This window comes from Diabrotica virgifera, chromosome 1, assembly GCF_917563875.1.
Source record: "Diabrotica virgifera virgifera chromosome 1, PGI_DIABVI_V3a".
Lineage (NCBI taxonomy): Eukaryota > Metazoa > Arthropoda > Insecta > Coleoptera > Chrysomelidae > Diabrotica > Diabrotica virgifera.
The window spans coordinates 259,587,021-259,610,314 of record NC_065443.1 but is presented as its reverse complement, the minus strand read 5'-3'; the positions used below and the strand labels follow the sequence as shown (position 1 = coordinate 259,610,314).

Below are 23,294 nucleotides of genomic sequence, written 5' to 3'. Positions count from 1 at the left end.
TTCTTCCGATGTTTCTCTATCTGCTTTCAGTAGTTCTGTGGTAATGTTATCTATTCCAGCTGCTTTCCCTCTTTTCAGCTGTTGTATTGCTTTACTTACTTCTTTTTTTGTGAATTCCGATTCGGTGCAGCTTAGTTCTTCCTTTATTTCTTCATTTTCTATTTCGTGTTCTATTATTCTGTTGGCATATACTTCTCTAAAATGTTCGATCCATCTCTCAACTATTTCCTTTTCATTCTTCAACATTTTCCCGTTCTTGTCTTTTATATGCTCAACATTCATTTTTCCGCGCGAGCTTAGTTTTTTCGTCGTTTTATATAGAGTTCCCATGTCGTTGTTTTTTGCTGCTGTTTCTGCTTCTATTAACAGTTCTTCGTTATATTGTCTTTTGTCGTTTCTCGCACTTTTTTTAACTTCTTTATCTTTCTCTCTATATTCTCTCTTCATTTGTTCCCTATCTCTTAGATCATTTTGTAGCATTTTACATTTAAGTAGTTTCCTTTCGTTTATTTTTTCCCACGTGCTTCTCGATAGCCATGGTTTATTACTTATTTTTTGTATTCCTATCGTTTCTTTTGCTGCTTGTGTATATACATACTTGCATTTATCCCACAGCTCTTCTATCGTGGCATTTTCTGTGTTGTAAGTTTTATTATATAATTCTCTTAACTTGGTCTTATATTCTTCAGTACTTTCATTTCCGTCTTTGAGCCACTGAACGTTATATCTTTCTCGTTGTTCCATTGGCGTTTTCTTGCTTCTGGCTAGTTTGAGTTTGATTTTGGCTCTAATCAACATGTGGTCGGACCCTATGTCTGCCCCTCTCATTGCTCTAACATCTAAGATTGAGTGCCTCCATGTCTTATCTATGGTTATGTGGTCAATCTGATTGTGTGTTTGTCCATCGGGGGATGTCCATGTTACTTTATGTATGCGTTTGTGTTGAAATATACTTCCACCTATGACTAAACTATTTTGGGTGCAGAAATCTATAAACATGTTACCATTCTCATTAATTTGTCCCAATCCTTCTTTCCCCATTACAGTTTCTCTTCCACTATTATTCGTTCCTATTTTGGCATTCATATACAGTATATAACCCCTATATATTACAGTGGAATATCAATGGGTTCTACACCCATTTAGAACAATTAAAACTTCTAATAAACGAAACATGCCCTAAGATCTTATGTCTTCAAGAAACCCATTTTAAGCAATACAATATTAATCTTCAAAACTACCAATGTTTTCCAAAAAATAGAATAGCACAACAGGCAAGTGGCGGAGTAGCCATCCTTGTAAGAACAGACCTAGAAGCTAAGCCAATCACATTAAGAGTGTCCTCAATTTCAAAAAGAAAGAAGATCCCATAGAATCACAGACGATGACCTCAAGACAATCCTCACCAAAAAAGTTTCATCAGTGTTAACATATTTAAAAGACATCAAATTGTATAATATTAAATTAAATTGTATTATATATTTAATGTAATACTTTGTATTGTCATATCCACTAATAACCCTGCGCGGTTGATGTGGTTTTGTGTTTTAAATAAAAAAAAAAAAGGATTATTTTTCATATTAAACACTTTATTTAGTAAAGAGAGTTTAAAGACAATTGCAGAAGCTATAATTATTATGGGGTTCATTTGTTAACTTTAAAGAATAACATTTCAAGTTTTCAGGAATGGTGGTTATTGGTGAATTTATTCTCTAGTTGACAGTTAACGTCGCCCAACCCTTGATGGTAATCTAAACCTTGGAACGGCATCGTTGTCAAATAGGGAATGGGATCCGGGTAATACTGCATCAGATGAAACAGCATCGAAGTCCTGCCTTGAGGGGATTGTTGATCTAGGATTAAAGGGTATCAAATGTCTTAAATTAGCATCGTGGTCGTGATGACCAGACAGCGCAGCTGGTGCATCATCTCCAGATATAAAGACAGAAGGGAACGAATGTCGGGAATTAGCATCGTGGTCGTGATGACCGTGATTATCAGACAGGGCGGCTACTGAATCATCTCTAGATCTAGGGTAAGAGGGGACCGTATGTCTGGAATTAGTATCGTGGTCGTGAGGGCCGTGGTCGTTATGATTTTGGTGGTCGTGATCGACTGGTGCATCAGACAAAATAGGACCTGAGGTTTTCCCCCTCTTAAGTGGAATTTGTAGAATGTTAGGTAATATTTTAGACACGTTATCCCTGATTAGAGTATCTTGATTGACTGCTGAATCATCTGACAGTTCTAATAATGCGTCATGCAGATGAGCATCTAATCGCTTTCCCTGATTTCTCCTTACAGGCCTAAAACCCACAAGCCTGGAACTCGTAGGTATTGAACGTCTTACAAGAGTATCGTGGTTGTGTAGTGGATCAGATACGTGGTTGTGCAGTGCATCATTGGCCACAATATCTGGGGATGATCGCGCATGGTTGTGTTTGTCGTGGTTGTGTTTTTCGTGAATATGTCGGTTAATCCTAGGATAACGTAATACATGACTTCGAAAACCATTGTCAACTGGTAAATCAGACGGAGCAACTACTGCATCGTTCATCGCAAAATCTGGCTGTGTTCTCCTGGCATATGGTGACCGTCCAAAGAGTGACTTTGCCCCTGTGACTTTCGTAAGTGGTACCCGTCCAATCTTACGAAGAAGAGGTATCCCATATCTTAGAAGAGCATCATCTAAACTTGTCACTGTTACCCTGGTACGTGGTAATTGTCCTGGTAATCGTCCAATGCGGTTATAAGGGCTTGGAAGAGTGTCGTGGTTTGGAAGTGGTGGAGGAACGTCATGGTCGACTAAAATATTGGATGAGGGGCTTATTCGAGTAGACACAATGCCCGGACTTCTAAGTAAAGGGGCAGGATGAATTATGCGTCTTAAAATAGAATCATGGTCGACTAGGGAATAAGGCAGAGGGTGTAATGCTTGAGGTAAAACAAGGGCTGGTGTTTTTACTTTGTGAAGTGGTATTCTTGCAATGTATTCTTTCTCAGGCACTGCTAAACGAGGAATGGAAAACAATGCATGCACTGAAAAAGCATCGTGGTCGACTGGTAAATAGGACCGTGATTGTAATCTATCATGCACTCCATCCATCTTTCTATCTTCGTGATACCTTAAATTTCCATAATAGTTCCTAGGTAAATCAGGATACCATGGGTGATGTGTGAAAACCACATTAGTTGTACAAAGCACCTAAAAATAACATTTAATTTTTATATACTGGGATGGTTATGTCAATTAAAAAAGAATAAAATGAGAAACATTTCATAAAGCTATAATTGTATCCATTATAAAACAGATATTTCAATAAATAACGCAATTCGTTGTCAACGTTCTCAGTGGAAAAAACAGTGTAAGGGTACAGAAAACCAATGCATAGTACCTACTTCTATTATCACCCAAATTATACAAAATAGTAATGGCCATTGACAGTAAAATTACCTGTACAGTAAGTATCTGTGCTACAGAAGGGAATATCAATGCAGTCTAAGATATGCATTTCGTTACATTATTGCAAGATTTAAGCAAAACTATATCGATTATTCGACAAATACAAAAACTATACTAACTAAAACAGCTGGATATACCAATTAGAGATGATGGGTTAGCGTTGTATTAGGCAAAAGTCCGATATATCAGATACCTATTGTAGAAAATAGGATTCTTTACGAAAATGGCACTGGATCATTTCCTACAGAGGGTGCAATACATATCCTAGAAAACCAGGTGATGCTGAATGTATTTCATAACATCAAGGGAGTAGTTGACAATATTTTTCATGAAACACACAGGTGTGAAATCTCACATGCGCTTAAAGAAATAAAATCAGGTAAAGCATCTGGGTTTGACAGCATCAATCCTGAGTTCCTGATACACAGTGGTGCATACACGAAACAGTAGTTTGCGATGTTTTATACAGATACACTTTTCTGAGGCAACATTCCTTTCCCATTTAAGCCAACAAAGACAACTGCAATTCCGAAACCAGGCTAACCAAATGATAAGTTAGAAAACTGCCGCCCCATACTCCCACTCAGCTTGGAATATAAACTATTAGACAAGCTTCACCTTTTCAGAATTCGTCACAGAATAGTTGAACATATCCCCATTGAATAAGCCAGATTCCGCTTTCAGCAAAGCTGTAGGAACCAAGTCTGGTCACTATCAACTTTTATATAAGCTAGTTTTTAATTAACCCTGCTGTCCCGTTCGAGTCAACTACACAAATGTACTGTTCGGGTCAATATGACCCAACTATGGTTTACCCTCCTTAATCGAAATAAAATAAGCTAATGGTGATAAATAAAACTTTATTAACAAGAAATTATGGTTAATTAAACAAAAATTATGTTGTTAATGTAAATTAAACCTTATTAACAAAAATAGAAGGTAGGTATTTTTTTCTTTCAAAAAAGCATAGTAACAAATATCTACAAAAATTTAATTCAGTTTAGAACTGGGACAGTACTAAAAAGAATGGATTTTACAAATATGTTTATGATATATACAACATAATTATTAGTATTGTTATTGTTTTTAGGGCAAGAGTATCCACTGCTCCCTTTTTGGAATTGTAATCTAAAATAATTTGGGGCTTTTTCATTTGATGAAAATGATGCATGGTGCATCGATTCATGATGCAAAGTACTCATAAGACCAACATTTTTATTATTTTTAGGAATATTGTCAACAACAGTGATATCTTGCGTGAAGCAAAAAAGACGAGCTATGAACTTCTTTATTCGCGATTTTTGCTGTAAGCTCCGGTTTATTTTATCTATAGTCCCCGGCATTGTATCTAATTTGTTTTAGAAGAAATTGTCCTAAATTTTACCGTATAAAAAAGTTATTACACGTAATATTGTGGCCTTCCAAATCACTACTCAAGTCACATATCACACGCATTCCTGTATAGATCTGCAATTTTAGAGCATAAGAAGTTTTACTGTTCATAATTACATAAAACCCAAACTTGTGTGCCATATTTCGCTGGCTTACTTGGAATGTACCATTTGAAGGGAGAGCGGTCTCTGAAGGCAACTAGTTGCTTATCGACGGCAACATTTTCATCAGGGTTAAAAAATGTTGGTACATTTTCTACCAATGTTTCCTAAATTTTACGTATTGCAGCATTTTATCAAAAAGTCTCCTATCCTGTCTAGTAGTTTTGTTATCAAAACGTATTACTTGCAAACTTTTTGTAAATATATCAAGCGACATTGTTGATTGAAATATACTACGACTCATTTCTTCATTACACAAACTTTTAGTTGATTCACCATGGGACTTATAAACTTGAGCTAAAAAAAAAGATCAATGTATGCTTGGAAACCAACTTTATTCATGTCTTTCCAGTTGGTTCCAAAGACATGCTGTCCGTCCATGTCGGTCATATTTATAATTTGGTTTGCAATATCGTCCAGCTATACTACAGTTTATTTTACAAGTTCTAGCTTGCAGAAACCTGTTTTTAGTTACAAACATATCCGGTTGACAAACACACAGGTACTGCCAATATAGAATACTGCCAACTAAACACACATACACAGGTAAATTTTAACGGTTTAAATACGCGGGTCATATTGACCCGAACGTACTCTGGGTAACAATTTCATTTTTATCAAAAAAATCAGGAAGTTGATTGTTTATCTCATATGCAATTGAAAGACCTCATTTTAGGTAACAAAGTCACGAAACACCAAATCGTTACGCCGCGTAATAATTTGTAAAATAAGAAATAAATTATTTTTTGGGTCAAATAGACCCGAACAGGACAGCAGGGTTAAAAGAAATAAAAAAGACCATACTGCAGAGTTTGATACTGTTTGGAGATAGATTAATATACAATGCTTTTCAGATAAATCTATCCACCTTAACTGACTTTTGAACTACTGATTAAAAAAAAAACTCAAAAACACGTCAATTAATACTTGAAGCGGGAGACATTATGTCATATTTAAGTTTGCCGGGAAAGGCGCCCTCTCAGCCCCCGTATCATCCCTTAATTTTTTTTTCTTTCCTTCTTTCTCCCCTTCCTTGTACCCTATAATAGTGTCGCATTTGGGATCGCTATTCTAATTTACACTCACCCATCTCTTGCATTCTTTTCTGTTTTCTGCCATTATTTTTATTTAATTCCTCGAGTGATTTTCTTTTAACTTTTCCCGCCTCTACTATTTGCTGTATCCATTTTTTTCTTGGTCTGCCTCTTTTTCTTTTTACAATGTTCTTTGCTTCGTGGACTTTCCTCGTAATTCTGTTGGGTTGCATCCTCATCAAATGCCCATACCAATTCATTTGTCTCTTTTTTAATATATTCATTATTGGTTCTTGGTTCGCCATTCTCCTAACAGTCTCGTTGCTTAATCTATCCCATTTTGTCTTTCCAAATATCCTTCTTAAATGCCTCATCTCCATTGCATTTATTCTGCTCTTACTATTTTTCCATAATTATCCAGTTTTCACTTGCATAGAGCACATTCGATATCACTATTATGTTATATATGTTTATTTTTGTCTCTCTTGCAAGTTCTCCTTTTCCCAGTATTGGGCTAAGGCATAATATAACTTGTTTGATTTATTTGCTCTATTTGTTATTTAACAAGTCTATTTTTTCGTCGTTCGTATTTTTTTTTAACATGCTAAAATCATTATTACGACAGTGGCATACATTGTGAGGGGGAAAAGGGGGAAAAGTAAGTATATATCCCTAGAGCACGCCGCTGGTAACAGCTGAAAACTATCTATTAACGCTAGTTAAAGTATCCTAATATTATGTCTGAACTGTTTGTCAAATTTGAACAAAAATATTGGAAGGTGTTAAAACAATGGGCTAACATTATTTTACAATATTTGTATTAAAACACTCTGTATCTCGGTAAGGAAGAATATTTTACTTAAGTGTTTTATGTTAAATCTTCGTATTTTGTGCTAAAGTTTTTCCAGTTACCATATGGACAATTCTTAATGAAACAGCCTGTATGTTCAAAGTAAAAACCTTAAACCTACCTTTATTAGAATGTATGGAAATAATAAATTAAAAAATACATATTAATTTTATTCTATAGTACCAACTTGAGACAAAAATGTCTCCCTTTCTCAACTTATCCAGTTAAAGACGATAGAGTGTAGACGCATAATCAAAATAAATCACTTGGGAAAGGGTCTCTGTTGAAACAGCGCTGTGGTAATAATAAATTTTAATACAGATGTGGATGTGTTTAAATACCACAAGAGTGGAGATCAGTCATCCTAATACGTCTCTTCAAAAAGGGAGACAAATCGGACCCTGAGAATTACAGAGGAATTAATTTATTAACATAACATTAAAATTAACAACTAAAGTGATAACAAACAAACTGAATAAAAGTATAGCTTAAGCAGAAGAACAAGGTTTTATGATGGTAAGATCATGCTCCGACGCTATTAAAAATAAGGCAAGTTTAGGAGAAACCATCAGAATAAAACAAACTATCTCTTATGTCTCTGGGTCCTAAGAAAGAATTTGATAGAGTCTAATCAAAAGACGTTATCCATGTATGTGCCTCTAGGTATAATTAAAACGATCAAAAATATCTACCAGAATAAAATAAAAGTAAAAGTAGAAGAAGAACTAAGTGAACCAATTAAAGTCCTCTGTTGTTAAATCTGATCATGTATAAAACAATAAAAAAATAAGAAATAAAAGAGGATACCAAGTGGGAGTGACACAGACTAAAATAATCTGCTATGCAGACGATATACTGCAACAACAATATAACCACCAAAAAAATTGAACATGTAATTTTCCCCAAAAAAACCAAATGCATGGTTATAACAGCGAATCTACCAAGATGTAAATTAGAACTGGAGGGTCAAATAATAGAAAAAGTCATGGAGTTAAAATATATAAGCATCACACTATCTAGCTATGAAAAGCTCGAAACAAAAATGAAAGATGAAGCGAATGAAGCAAACAGAGCCGCAACCCACATAACAATTTCATGTTCTTAGTTGATTCATAGAACATACTTTTCAGAAAAAGTATATACTGAGAATATGCGTAATTACCATTGGGAATGTGCAGAGCACATACTGAGTATATACTACATTACAGTACTTAAACGTTCTATGTAGGTATATACTTAGAATGTACTACCGAACTTCTTTTCAGTATATACTAAAAATATACTTTTTAGGATATTCCAAGGATGTGCTATAAACCTTCTATTTATATACTTAGAACGTACTACCGTACATCTTTTTAGTATCTGGGAAGAATATACTTTTAAGAATATCCCAAGGAATTGCTATATTGCTCAGAAGTATGTTTTCAGCATCACCTAATCTCATCTTAGGTTCTACTGGTTCTACTACTAAGTACCTAGTTACATATTCTAATTGCATATGAGAACGTAGTTAGTACATTCTACAATATTACTTAAAAAGTAAGTATTTATAAATTTTAGTTATTTATTATAAATATTACATTATCATATTTTTTAAACTAACCTATAAGTAACTAAAATTTATATACTTAAGTATGTTATAACCTTACCTACTATTTAAGTAATATTGAGTTACCAAAATGAATCATATTTTGAAGCACCGCAAACAAAATAAAGAGATTATGTATGTTCCTAATGGTCCTACTCCTTTTAATACTTTATCGTTCGCTTCATCCTCAACACTGCATAATTAGACACCACAAATGTCTGTTTTCGTTTTCATATTTTACCGTTGCGTACAATCCAGGTAGGAAATGGTCAGAATGAGACTGGCCGTTTGCAGTTGAAGGGAATGGCCCATATTACGTCGATATAATTCCGATCCGATCTTTTATAAATACTTGCTTTTACGATCTGGTGATAAAAATGGTGGATGATGTATTCTTTCAGTTCTTTGTAACTGCATATACCTAATCCAACGATGTAAAAATACTCATGGTAAACTAGAAATGGTAAATTCATTTCAATTATGAAAACGAACATTTTTGTTTCGTTGATACAATTAATGTTTAAACTTTTTTACCATACAATTAAAACAATTTTAAGAAATTAATTCGTCCAATACTAACTATCTACATAAATTTTATTAATTATTCTATAAATAACGAAGTTAATTATCCATAAAGCTAACATTATTAGATATATAATGTTGATCTGAAGATATTTCCTTGCGACAAATTTTAAAGATTTTTTTTTACTTAGCAACTACATTTTTGTTTATTTTAGTAGTATTTTGTATTTTGACACCAAAACCCGATTTGGGCTTCTATGAATGTACTTATAAGTATGTGTTAAGAATATACTAAAATATACTTTTAAAGAATATTCGGTAAAGGTATATTCCAAGAATAAACTTTTACGAATATTCTGAGATACTACGTACACAAATGTGCTCAGTATATTCGGTACGAGAATATTCTTTGAAGTATATGCAAAGAACATGAAATTTAGGATGTTTTTTAAGGTATATGCTATGCATGTACTACGCATATACTAAAAACAATATACTCCGACGAATGTTGGTAGTATATGCTTTGAACATGATGCGAACATCATTGTTATGTGGGAAGTTGCCTGAATTAAATAATATGGAGAAAAAAATGTCGAAAAAGAAATGAAATAAAATGAAGAATTTATGAAACAGTCATCAGACCAATAAAGACACTCGCGGCAGAAACATGACCTGATACAGAGATGACAAAAGTACGCTAGAAACGGCAGAGATGAAAACCCTTCGAAGAATCGATTATGAGACACCATGAGACAGAGCTAGAAGTGCAAACATAAGAGGAGAATTGAACTACCACGTAACTCAAATCACAACAAATAGAGTGGTAAGAATGGTGAGATACGGTTCCCCTATAGGAAGACGATCGGTGGGAAGACCACGAAAACGATGTAATGACAACTGGAGGCACAATGAAAAACAGACACAAAAAAAATAGTTAATAACGTGGAGTAACCAAGGTGTTCAAGCCATGCTCACATACTTATTGGAACATGAAATATCATTGAAGGTGGGGAATTTAATAGATTAACAAAGAAATTACATAAACAACTTACCACAAGGAAAACAAAAAATATCGACTTCATCTTCTGGCAACTAAACATTTATAATTTGTCTCATTCTTATATATATATATCTTATATTCTGCGTGGTTTTGATTAAAAAATATATTGATGAGTATAGAATTAATATCTACCCACTAATCACAATTGAAACAATAGGAAATTATTGTACAGGTTCATATTTTGGAATATTGGTTATATTAAATTTTATTTTAATTAAAATATTGACCAATTTCCCTAAGAAACTAAAAAGTACCAAAATAAAGCTTCTAGCATTCAAGCACCCCTACAGGCTCATTTATACGCTGACGAACTAATGGGTTTTAACCCATTAACGCCACGCCAAGAAAAAACATAATTTTATTTAAAAAATTTATTAAAAATCGTTCAATGTAACAGTATTCTGTACAAAACGTAAGAAGACAATTGATGGATTCGACCGTAACTTGATGGAAGTTCATTTTATCTCACAATAAAACACTGAAAACTTTTGTTTTCTATACTTCCACAAAATTTATTATTTAAAACTATGTGACTACAGCTGTTTCGGCAGAGTGCCTTACTCAAGTGATATAATTTACAATGTGTTTGCATTTTTAAGTCTCTAACTGAAGAGGTTGAGGAGTGGGGAGCTGTTTGTCTCGAGTTGGTCATTCAGAATTATATCTGTATTTATTAATAAAAAATTAATTAATTAATAAACTGAAAAATACAGATATATTTCTGAATGACCAACTCGAGACAAACAGCTCCCCACTCCTCAACCTCTTCAGTTAGAGACTTAAAAAGGCAAACACATTGTAAATTATATCACTTGAGAAAGGCACTCTGCCGAAACAGCTGTAGTCACATAGTTGTAAATAATAAATTTTGTGGAAGTACAGAAAACAAAAGTTTTCAGTGTTTTATTGTGAGATAAGAAGACAATTGTTTGTAAATGGAAGAATAATTGAGAAAAAAACTATTCCCATATGGGACCACTAGGCTCGGACACGATAGATGTTTCGTTAAGAGTTATTTGGTATGAAAATTGTGAAATCAGTAAATACAAAGGACAATATCAAACTAAGAGCATATTGTTCTCTCCTGTCTTCAAAGTCCAACCCGTGCGCATCTTTTTTTTTCTGGTACATAAACCACAAAATGATTTAATCCATCATTCCGAATATCTCCAATTCCAATTAGAGAGCCACTTCTTGCATCTGCGGCCATATTAATAAATTTTTTTTTTTTTTTTTATTTAAATTTATTTTGCAATCTGTTGAGTGTCAACAATAAACAAAAGTAATTACATTGACTAAGGACAAGAAAGATTTTACCCACTGGCAAAATCAAAGTATATATTAATAAATAAAATAAAAATAAATCCTAGAGGAAAACAAAAGTAATAAAAGGAATAAAATATGATATTTCGTAGCTCTATCAACGTGCACAAGCGCAGCACTGTGTAGGTCCCAGTTATTATGATTTATGTATATACTAATTATGACATTTATTTCAGACATCCTACAAAAAAATATCACAAAAAAACACAAAACGCCTTCGGCCATAAAAAAAAAAATCAGAAAAATACTAACAAAACCCAGCGCAAGCTTACCAAAAACCAACAAAACACGGGCATGTAGGGCCCAAACACTTGGGCTTCGGGTCTCCGAACTGGGCGTACCAAGCAAGTAATTTAGTTATGCGGACAAATCACTAGATGATAACAGGATTAAAGCGCCTCACGATAGCCTGAATTTTCAATTGATTGGGGTACCACGTTGGAGTTATATTACCCAAGACTCTCCACATTAAGAGCATTTGACTGATAGTGTGCCCCTGTCCAGTAGGGTGGAACGAAAAGAATGATTTTATAATTTCAATGTGTAATAGTAATAGAAAGTTGCCTATATCCATTGTGAAGCCACAAATAAAATATTTTTCCAAACAAAATATTTTTAGAGGTGCCGCAAAAGGGTTGAAAATTAGAATTTTTAGTTAAATTTTGCTAATTTTGATGATTTTGGTTTGGTAAAAAATAGCTATTTTAATGTCTTAATTCCTATTTTAAATGATAAATACACACTCTAAAACTACCCTTTCAAGATAATTTTAGTTTTAACTACAACAATCCAATGTTTATTTTTACTAGAACTGGCAAAGTTTAAACTTGAATTCCACATTTAAAGAAATATTTAATAGGAAATATTTATTTCATTCCTTAATACAATTTAACATTCTGACTATAGCAGAAGAACACATTTCAATAATAGAGGAATCTGAATCAAGCTTGCTAGCTTACATAACTTCTGCTTCCGGAACGGGTGAAGCTATAAAAGATAATGGAGCATTTTCAAAAGGAAAATCTTTTGAACATTTCCAATATAACAGATGTCGGATTTGATGGAACTGCTACTAACACCGGTATTAACAATGGTGTAATTGCTTTTATAGAAATAATAAACCTAAATAAGCCGCTGAGTGGCCGATTCGTTTGTTCTGTACCAATGAATAATTGCCTTTGCATCATTTGTTTTGCATATTGGATGGAAAAACTAAAGATCTTAATGAATTTGGAGGGCTTTCAGACAAATAACTTGAAATCTGTAACCAGCTTCATGTGGTTAATTTAGTTCCCATACAAAACTACCTACCTATTCTAGAGATTAAGGATGATCTAAGCGCAGATCAAAAATATTTCTTGAAATGTGCAAAGCAATCTCCAATGTTGTATGTCCTTCTGACCTTTCTTTAAAAACCCATGGGAAATTAGCTCATTCACGAAGGCTTACGTTGGCCAATCGCCTTCTTCGGTCAACTGTAACTATGTATGTCATGAAGGTGTATGTCCCAGTCTGGTTTCACATCAAACTGAAACCATTTTGTGTAAATGGATCAAACATCCATGGAGACTCATCAAATTTTCACGTTATCTTTGTGAGGAACATCTCCAAATAATTGATCCAGTAATTCAAAGGAATGTGACAAGACAAACCTTAAAGGGAGCTAGGTCTGCGGCGACTTTTGCAGGCAAGATCGGAACTCATAAATGGTGTAAGGAAGTTTATTGTCCCTAAGCTTAACTTTCATGCCAATGACTTACATTGATATAGATATAATTAACAGAACGGAAGAATAAAATAACTTAGCCTCCTATGACAAAACATAGAACTGACGAGGACTTAAAAAATATATAAATGAAGCAATAGACCCTAGTTGTCAGGTACAATGTGTGGATTTTCCGTGTTTTCTCTGTCATACACAGGCAGTGAAAAGAGCCATAAAGCTCGTGACTGTGTCATCTCTTAGTGTCTGTGGTCTTAAAGCAAAAATTGCTTTGTTAGAGCAAAGATTTCTTCCCAAAAGATCATGCCCAAGTTTGAGACAAAAAACCATTTTATTTAAGTAACAAGATGAATATTGTAACTAAAGCAATCTTATAGCAATGTGTACATATAGCAATGATAGCAATGTTAACTGTTATTAGAAACAATATTTGACTAAAAAATGTTAGCTACGTCACCAGGATAAATATATAAAATATTTGAAATTTTCCGTATTTTTTGTTAAAAACCTATCTTTTCAAAGCTCTTGCGGCACCTCAAGATGTAAACCTAGAACAAAAATATTTTGTAGTTTTATTGTAGACATGATAAGGCAACTTTCGAGTTCTACTAGAAAGTTCCATGAAAGAAAAAAAATTTTTCCTATCCTTTCGTTCCACCCTACTGTCCAGCATCAGAATGCTATAAGGGGAAAAGTGTTGGTCTGGAGCACTGGAACGCGGTGGGGTTATTCCTATTTTTAACACGAGTTAATATACCTCGCCTCAATGAATTGTTAAGGCAGACTCAAACGACTCGTGTACTTGGCAAGTACAAAATTATTCGCCCACTTGGCAAGTATACGAGTTTGCAATTGCAATAAAGAGCAGGCCGCTCACACGACATGTACAATTTAAAAATACGCCATAGTAAACATTTGGCTTAACCGCCTTGACAAATAAATCAGTGGTGTAATTATTAATAAATAGACCAGCGCATTTAGGAAAAAATAAATCGATCTTTAAATACAGCACCTATTAAGTTACATTTTTCATTGTTTTCAGGATGATGCCAGGAAAAAGTCTGTAATAGAAAAATAGGTGGAAATGCATAGTTGCATCTTAAAATGCATAGTATGCATCCAAAAGTGCATAAACATATTAAAATACGTGTATTAAGGCCACATTTTATCACTAGAGGGTTTTTGGGGTCACTGACTACTCCAGCCTGCGACTACGCCATCATAACCTGCCGCCGGAGCACCTGGTGTCTATAATTACCACTAAGGCACTTCAGCTTCTAGAGTTTCGAGGGGTTTTGGCAATAAATTTATGCAAAGAGATTACTCGGGGGTTTTTGGGGGTCGCCGAACAAAAATAGGCCATTAAAACTGACCCTTCAGTGCACCTGGTGCCCAAAAACGCTACAAACTGAAGAAGATAACATGCCTTAGCAATGACATTGAGCACCAGATGGTCGGGGCTCGGTTCTGATGGCGTATTTGTATTCAGCGACCTGAAAATCGCCTAGTAATCTATTTGCATGCATTCGGTGCCGAAAACCTTCGAAACTCCAGAAGATGACGTGCCTTAGAAGCGACCGTGCACACAAGGTGCTCCGGGGATCAGTTGTAATGGAGTATTCGTGTTCAGTAACACTATAAACCTTTACGTATCCGTTTGCATTAATGTGGTGCCAGGACCCTCGAAACTCCAGAAAATGACGTGACCCTAGTCACCAGTGCTCGGGTGTCGGTTCTGATAGCGAATTCGTTTTCAGCAACCCTAAAAACTCTTGAGTAATCTGTTTGCATCAATTTAAGGCCGAAAACCTTCGAAACTTCAGAAGATGATGTACCTTAGCAGTGACACTGGGCACCAGGTGCTTCGGGAGTCAGATATTATGGCGTATTCGTGTTCAGCAACTCCACAAACGTCCAAGTAAACTGGTTGCATCAATTAGTACTCAGGACGTGCCTTAGCAGTGATTCCGGGTACTAGGTGCTCCGGGAGTAGGTTCTGATGGCGTAGTCTCATTCAGCGACCGCAAAAACCCCACGAGTAACAAAAGTTGCCCCTTAATATAGCTTATTTTGTTATGCTTATTCATTTTTAAATACATTTTATGCACTTTAAAATGAAATTAATAATTATGCATTTCCACCCATTTTTCAATTGTAGGTTTTTCCTGACATCATCCTGAACACAATGCAAAAACTTGCAAGTCTCTACTAAGTGGTTAACACGCTACAGTGTGGTAAATGAATAGTCGCAGTAAATGCCAATTATTTATACATTTCGTTTGAGCGCATTTGCAGTATTAACAAGTATGTACGTGGGAGGTGTAGGAATCATCATAATCCCTTTGACTCAAGTCATCTTTACCGACAAAAAATGGAAAACCAACGAGTAGCAACGAGTGAAATTAATTGTACGAGTAACCCACTCACACGACATGACAAGTATAGGCAAGTGACGATTATTTGCCACGTACACGAGTCGTTTGAGTTCGGCTTTACACGCGGATGTCTTTTTAAGGGGTAAACAAGTCTCACAAGCTGGGTTGAAATTGCTTGTTTGCTTATACGCAGAACGCAGCGAGCAACTAGTGTAAGGCGGTGGTCTCCAATCGACGCTGTAGGCTGCGTACAGCGTAACGCCGTAGAAAAATTGTTTATTTTCGTTACTCTTACAAACTTTGAATGACAAAAGCTGTCTTCCAACCGAAAATAGTTAAAAAAGAGTAATTCTAAACCAAACTCAAATTACGGGGTAAATTGAAATGACCACCACCTTGGTCGGTTGGCTGCAATAGAAGACGTAGGCTGCGTAGAGCGCGTATTGGGGACCAACGATACCATGTAGAAGCAACATACAGCGTAAGACTAAGGGCAGACAGGCGATAACTTACTGCGCCGTAAGTGCAGTAAGAGCTGTAAAATGAAGCGGCAGTAGCCGCCGTAAAAAGCATAACCAGACGGGGATGTAAATTACGGCGTGTGTCGCGTGATGTAAATACAATATTTTTGTCGTTGCTGTGGCTAGATGAGCTACAAATTTGGACCCAGATCCATTCGTTTGCGACACGACGCCGAAGATGGGCCCGTTCGATGTTGCTGCGCGATATTTTACAGCTCAGTCTGGCCATCCACTACGTATTAAGTAATATTACTAACTAAAAGAATGCTTGTAATATATTATATAAATTTAATAAAATACAAACAAAAGATCTTTGTGATGTTTATTGCAAAGTGGGTTGATCAGCAGAAGAATACATTCTACCCACGTTTAACATTCGATGCAATCGGAAATTTTCGCACGTATCTCCTTTAATATTTTTAATTAACTTAAAAACTTTATTGAGCTATTAAATATGATACCTAATAATTGCATCGGGAACCCACTGAACATTGAATAATGAAATTTCAACATAATAAAAATGTCTTGGAGAAAATGGTACTTATTACAATAATAAAAATTTTATGGGCATGATTTCTACAATATCTGAAAACAGAAATAAATCTCCGCTATAAAGGCCGGGATACACATATCCACACCGAGCCCGAGCCGACACACGGCAGAGTGTGGGACGTGGGACGTGCTACGGTCAGAAAGAAAAAGTAAGGTATTTTCTCTGTGGGGACTGTAGCCCAGTCGGGATAGCATTTGACCTTGCATTAGGAGCTGCCCCAAAATTTATTTTTCTAATCTTTAGTAAGGGTCAATATTAGTATAAATTTAAAATCTCGACTGAATTCCGCCGTTGCGTTAGCCGCCATCTTGATTTTAAACGAGAACCGTTTTTGCTCAATATCTCCGCCATTTTCAATTTTTTGACAAAAAGTGTAGAAACTAAAATTGTTGAAAATACGATTTTCTATAGTTTCATTAATTATAATTTTTTTCGTGCGGTCGATATTTTCCGAGTTATGAGGGGAAAATAGTGACAGTTGTAGCATAAATATTGAATTATTGAATTAACTCGTTTATTATTAGTTTTACAACAAATATACACCTATACAAAAATGAAGGGAATTAAATTTTCTACAATTTTGATGCCGTACACATTTTTGATAAAATCAATATTTAAGGTAGTACGTACGTGGTAAAGGTGCGAGCGTAAAATAAGACCTGATTGATTTTGTAGCAATTGTTTTTGTTCAATATCTCCGCCATTTTGAACTTTTCGACAAAAAGTGTAAGAATTGAAATTGTTGCAATTACGATTTACTATAATTTTTCGAGAGAAGCAGTGACGGGTCTACAAGGGGGGAAATGGGAAAATTCCCCCAACAGGGTCCAAAATTAAAAAAAAAAATTGTTGAAACATCACGATATATTAGCTGACATAAAACTTAAAATATCGACAGACAAATTCAACCAATCAAACCCGCTAGTTAATAATATGAAGTGAACTTAATACATATAATGTCTTTTATGTCTTTTATATACTTAGTTTGTTTGATGCAGAAGGCAACGGGGAACCACTGCATTAAAGACTCGGAGAGTACCCCTAGTACAATTAGCATGACTACGACAAATCATAGAAACGATATTACTGATCATGGAACTCGGATACCAAGATCCGGCAGAGAAGGACAATCACAAGACGGCAAGGCCTTCTCGGTCGCCAGCAGAAGAAATCCTTGCCAATATAGTGTAAGGATAAACCTCACGATCTGCACATGGAACGTTAAAACATTATACGAGGCAGGTAAGACTCATAATGCAATCAAGGAGATGGATAGACTATCAGTAGACATAATGGGAATAAGTGAAATGAGATGGACGAACTCTGGGCAATGTAAAATTAATGATCATCACATATATTATTCAGGTAACCCTAATGGAAGACACGAAAATGGGGTAGGTATAATCTTAAATCAAGAAACTGCCAGACATGTTAAAAATTTTGTACCTATATCGGAAAGAATACTCCTCCTTCAACTTAATACCTACCCAATTACAACTAACATTATCCAGGTATATGCCCCTACAGCTGACAAACCGGACGAGATAATTGAAGCATTTTATAATGAACTATCCAACACCTTAAAATGCCTCCCCAAAAAGGATTTAACTTTGATTATGGGTGATCTAAATGCTAAGATTGGTAGGGGACAATCGGGAGAATTCATAGGGCAATTTGGACTTGGAGAAAGAAATGAGCGAGGAGACCGACTGGGTGAATTTGTGGCAGAAGAAGAGTTTGTGATTACTAACACTTACTTCAAACTCCCTTACAGAAGATTATATACATGGAAATCACCTCAAGACACTCCAGGCCGCATAGTGAGAAATCAAATAGATTACATCATGATTAATAAAAGATTCCGTAACAGCATAACATCAGTCAAGACATACCCAGGAGCTGATATCAAGTCAGACCATAACCCACTGATTGGCAAAATTAAGCTCAGGCTAAAGAAGGTTAGACGTAGTGTCAATCCAAAATTCGACATAAGGCTATTAAAAGACCAAAACACAGAACAGAGTGTAAAACGGTATATACAGAACAACTTGAATACCGTTATTCAATCGGATGTAATGGACCAGGAGATAGAAAAGTTGCATACAGTTTCACAAGACATACGTGAGAAATTCCTCAAACCACCAAAAATAAAGAAGAAATCGTGGATGACAAACGAGATTTTAGATATGATGGAAGAGAGGCGAAAGTCCAAAGATCAGGACATGTCATTATACAAAAGAATAGATAAATATATCAAAAAAGCAATTAGAATAGCTAAGGATACACGACTAAGAGAACAGTGTGCGGAAATCCAGCAATTGCAACATAAACACGATTCATTCAATATGCACAAAAAAGTTAAAGAAGCTGCAGGCTTATACAAACCTAGAAGAGTTGGGTGTTTGGCAGATAACCAAGGCAAACCACTGTTAAGTGTGGAAGAAAAACTAGACACGTGGAAGAAATATGTGGAAGTAACTTTTGCAGATGAAAGGCAGAATACCATTGAAGACATTGAATGCCAAACAGGACCCCCGATTACCATTGAAGAAGTCACGTCAGCTATTAAAACAACTAAAGATGGTAAAGCTGTAGGGCCTGACCAGTTTTATGTAGAATTCCTAAAACTTATGGATGAACAAGGAATAAAATGGATAACAACCGTATTCAACAAAATATACGTAACTGGAAAAATACCCCAAAGCTGGTTAAAGTCGACCTTCGTAACTTTACCCAAAAAAGTAAATGCCAAAACATGTGAAGACTACAGAGCAGTTGGCCTGGTGAGCCACTTACTCAAAACGTTTCTGAAGGTGATACATGGCAGAATATATAAAAAATGCGAACAACAGATATCATGGACGCAGTTTGGATTCCGCGATGCCTTAGGCACCCGAGAGGCTCTATTCGCTGTCCAAGTGCTTATGCAAAGATGCAGGGATGTTGACTGTGAAGTGTGTATTTGTTTTATCGACTACAAAAAGGCGTTTGATAGAGTAAAACATGATAAACTCATAAACATCTTGAAAGAAGCGGGAGTAGATGATAGAGACTTGAGAATCATATATAATTTGTATTACAACCAAACTGCCAATATTAAAGTGGAAGACCAATTAACAGAGGCAGTCTCCATAGATAGAGGAGTGAGGCAAGGATGCATCCTGTCCCCGGTGCTGTTTAATATATACTCTGAATGTATCTTCGAGCAAGCGCTGGGAGAACTACAGGAAGGCGTATTAGTCAACGGAGTGCGTCTGAACAACATTAGATATGCCGACGACGCTGTAGTTTTTGCAGAGAGTATAGATGGTTTGCAAAGAATAATGTCGCGCATATCAGATATAAGTAGAGAATACGGACTTGATCTCAATACGAAAAAAACAAAGTATATGGTAGTCAGTAAGCGCGAAATATTAAATACACAGCTTTTGGTTAACCAACAACTAATTGACAGGGTCGACAGCTACGCATACCTTGGTACCAACATAAACAGCCAGTGGGACCACTCAAGTGAAATAAAACAACGCATAGGAAAAGCGAGATCAGCGTTCATAATGATAAAGTCTCTTTTCAGAAGCCACGATTTACCTCTTGCTACCAAAATCTCTATCATCAGATGCTATGTATTTTCTACGTTATTATACGGAGTAGAGGCCTGGACACTTTCCGAGGCTTCTTTGAGAAAACTCGAGGCATTTGAGATGTGGTGTTACAGGCGCATTTTGAGAATTTCGTGGGTGGATCGTGTGACTAATATTGAGGTTCTACGTAGAATAGGCAAGGAATGCGAGATTATTAACATAATCAAAGAGCGCAAACTAGAATATCTTGGCCATGTTATGAGGAATGAACAGAGATATGGCTTGTTGCAACTCATTCTTCAAGGCAAGGTATTTGGAAAGAGAGGACCAGGGAGAAGAAGAATATCTTGGCTTCAAAACCTGAGAAAGTGGTTTAATACATCGACAACCGGACTATTCAGAATAGCAGCAAGCAAAGTTAGGATAGCCATGCTGGTCGCCAACATCCGGAACGGATAGGCACCTTAAGAAGAAGAAGAAGTTTGTTTGATGTTTCATTGGGAGTTTCAAAAGTTGTATAAAATATAATTCTCTTTATTTTTGTTTATGTACAATTATGTCGTAAATTTAATAATAAATGAGACAATTCAATAATTATGCTTCCCCTCCGCTTCCATTATTTTCCCCCTTAACTCGGAGAATATTGATCGTATAAAAAAATTGTGCCAAAGAAATTGTAGGAAATTGCATTTCCAACAATTTTTTTCCCACCATTTAGGTTGAAAAGTTGAAAATGGCGGAGAAATTAAGCCACAACAGTTCTCATTTAAAATCAATATGGCGGCTAATGCAACCACGGAATTCAGTCGAGATTTTAAATTTACACTACTATTGATCTCTGCTAAAGGATAGAATTATAATATTAGGGGCAGCTCGGAAACAAAATTCAATTCAATAATTATGCTTCCCCACCACTTTTTATTATTTTCCCATGTAACTCGGAAAATATCAACCGCATGAAAAAAATTGTTAAAAAGAAATTGTAGGAAATTTTATGTTGAACAATTTTAGTTGAAAATGGCGTAGATATTGAACAAAAACAATTGCTATAAAATCAATCCGGTCTTACGCTCGCGCCATTACCACATACGTACTACCTTAAATATTAATTTTAGCAAAAAAATGAAGGAGATCAAAATTGTGTAGGATTTAATTCTCTTCATTTTATTTTTGTATAGGTACATATTTGTTGTAAAACTAATAATAAACGAGATAATTCAATAATTCAATAATTATGCTCCAACTCTCAATATTTTCCCCTCATAACTCGGAAATATCGACCGCACGAAAAAAATTATAATCGATGAAATTATAGAAAATCGTATTTTAAACAATTTCAGTTTCTACACTTTTTGTCAAAAAATTCAAAATGGCGGAGATATTGAGCAAAAACAGTTCTCATTTAAAATCAAGATGGCGGCTAACGCAACGGTGGAATTCAGTCGAGATTTTAAATTTATACTAATATTGACTCTCCCTAAAGATTAGAAAAATAAAATTTGGGGCAGCTCCTAATGCAAGGTTAGGCCTGTTATTCGTCTAACCCGATTGGACTACTGGGGACACATAATAGTACCGCACCGAGTCAGCAACGGAACCATGCTCGGTCACTGTATCCATGTCGTGTCGCTGTTTCTGCTTGGTGCGGGTGCTGGCTTGGTGCGGATATGTGTGTCCCGGCCTTTAGGAATGAGCATCTAGTAATAGTAACAGGAAAATGCCTAAATGTTGACTGTATACAGTGTATACCGTAGTTTAGAAACTTACAATAATTAGGTAAACAACCTCTAATGTATATAATATATTTAAATTTAGCTATAAAATTATACAAACGGATTAAAAATTTCAGAACATTTTCAATCTTATCAGATTATCTAACACCGAATATTTCATTATAACTCAAAATCATATTAAAAGACCGATATGTAATTACGCATGATCAGTGGACCTTAAAGACTTGCTTTAAAATTCACACGTACATCCTTTAATATTTTTAAAAAAATAAAAATTTATTGAGCTATTAAACATTCTTCTTCTTTTAGTGCCTATTCGTTTCGAATATTGGCGATCATTCTGCCTATAATTATTTTATTAACTGATGCTTTAAATAGATTAGTTGTTGTTGTGGAGAACCATTTCCTCAGGTTCTTTAAACATGATATTCTTCTTCTCCCAATTCCTCGCTTTCCGAATACTTTACCTTGAAGGATTACCTTCAGTAATCTGTATTTAGTGCCGTTTCTTATTAGGTGTCCGAGAGATTCTAACTTTCTACTTTTAATGGTATACATCACCTCTCTTTCTTTGCCCACTCTTCGTAATACGGTCTCGTTGGTTATTTTGTCCGTCCATGATATCCTTAGGATTCGCCTGTATAGCCAAATCTCGAAGGCTTTAAGTTTTTTCTCCATTGCTTCAGTGAGTGTCCAAGATTCAACTCCGTAATACAATATTGAGAAGACATAACATCGTAGCAGCCTTATTTTTATCTCCAGATTAAGGTTGCGGCTTTTAAAGAGTTTGGCCATGTTATTGAATGCACTCCTAATCTTCTCTATAGGGCTTTTCATCGACTGTCATTTGTTTCGAGCTTCTGTCATTTGTCACATAATATTAATATATCTACGCCATACGTCTTTGGTTTGTATCATTCCAGATACCAATAACGTATGACGTAGATATATTAATATTATGTGACACATGACAGAAGCTCGAAACAAATGACTGTGAATGAAAAGCCCTATTCTACATTTTATTTCTTGTGAGTGATACCCATTGTTCGTTTACTATTGTTCCAAGATAGTTACACTGTTTTACTCGGTCCACTAATATATTATTGATAAGTAGTTGGGCGTCCCTAATTTTATTTTTGCTGATGGTCATAAATTTAGTTTTTGATATGAAGATAAGATTTAGAATTGAAGTCTAAATCTTTCACTTATCATACTAAATCATCTTTCAATTATCATCTTTCACTTATCTGAATTCATATTGCAATATGACGTTTAGGCATTGATTGCACTAATAATATTCCTTACCCACTACCCACCACTGGCGTACTACTATCATTGATATTAATAATTTTAAATGGCAAGGTCATTTTAACTGGTCCACGATAAATTTCGTTACTCATCAGGAGATAAAATTA

General features: G+C 35.2%; 1 protein-coding gene across 1 annotated transcript; it reads right to left on the bottom strand.

The window, feature by feature from the left end:
* Positions 1–1,568: 1,568 nt before the first annotated feature.
* Positions 1,569–10,190, bottom strand: LOC114333129 (uncharacterized). Its single transcript, XM_028282958.2, has 2 exons — positions 10,063–10,190; positions 1,569–3,205 (listed from the first exon to the last, which is right to left on the bottom strand). Exons 1-2 carry the CDS (start codon positions 10,108–10,110, stop codon positions 1,724–1,726), a joined length of 1,530 nt encoding a protein of 509 aa, XP_028138759.2. The 5' UTR covers positions 10,111–10,190; the 3' UTR covers positions 1,569–1,723.
* Between the last annotated feature and the right edge of the window lie 13,104 nt (positions 10,191–23,294).

Excerpts from the sequence above, each read along its gene's own strand:
- LOC114333129 (XM_028282958.2), bottom strand. The coding sequence starts at position 10,110 with ATGTTTAGTTGCCAGAAGATGAAGTCGATATTTTTTGTTTTCCTTGTG. Across the intron at positions 3,206-10,062 it reads TATTTTTTGTTTTCCTTGTG|GTGCTTTGTACAACTAATGT; the intron begins GTAAGTTGTTTA and ends TGTTATTTTTAG.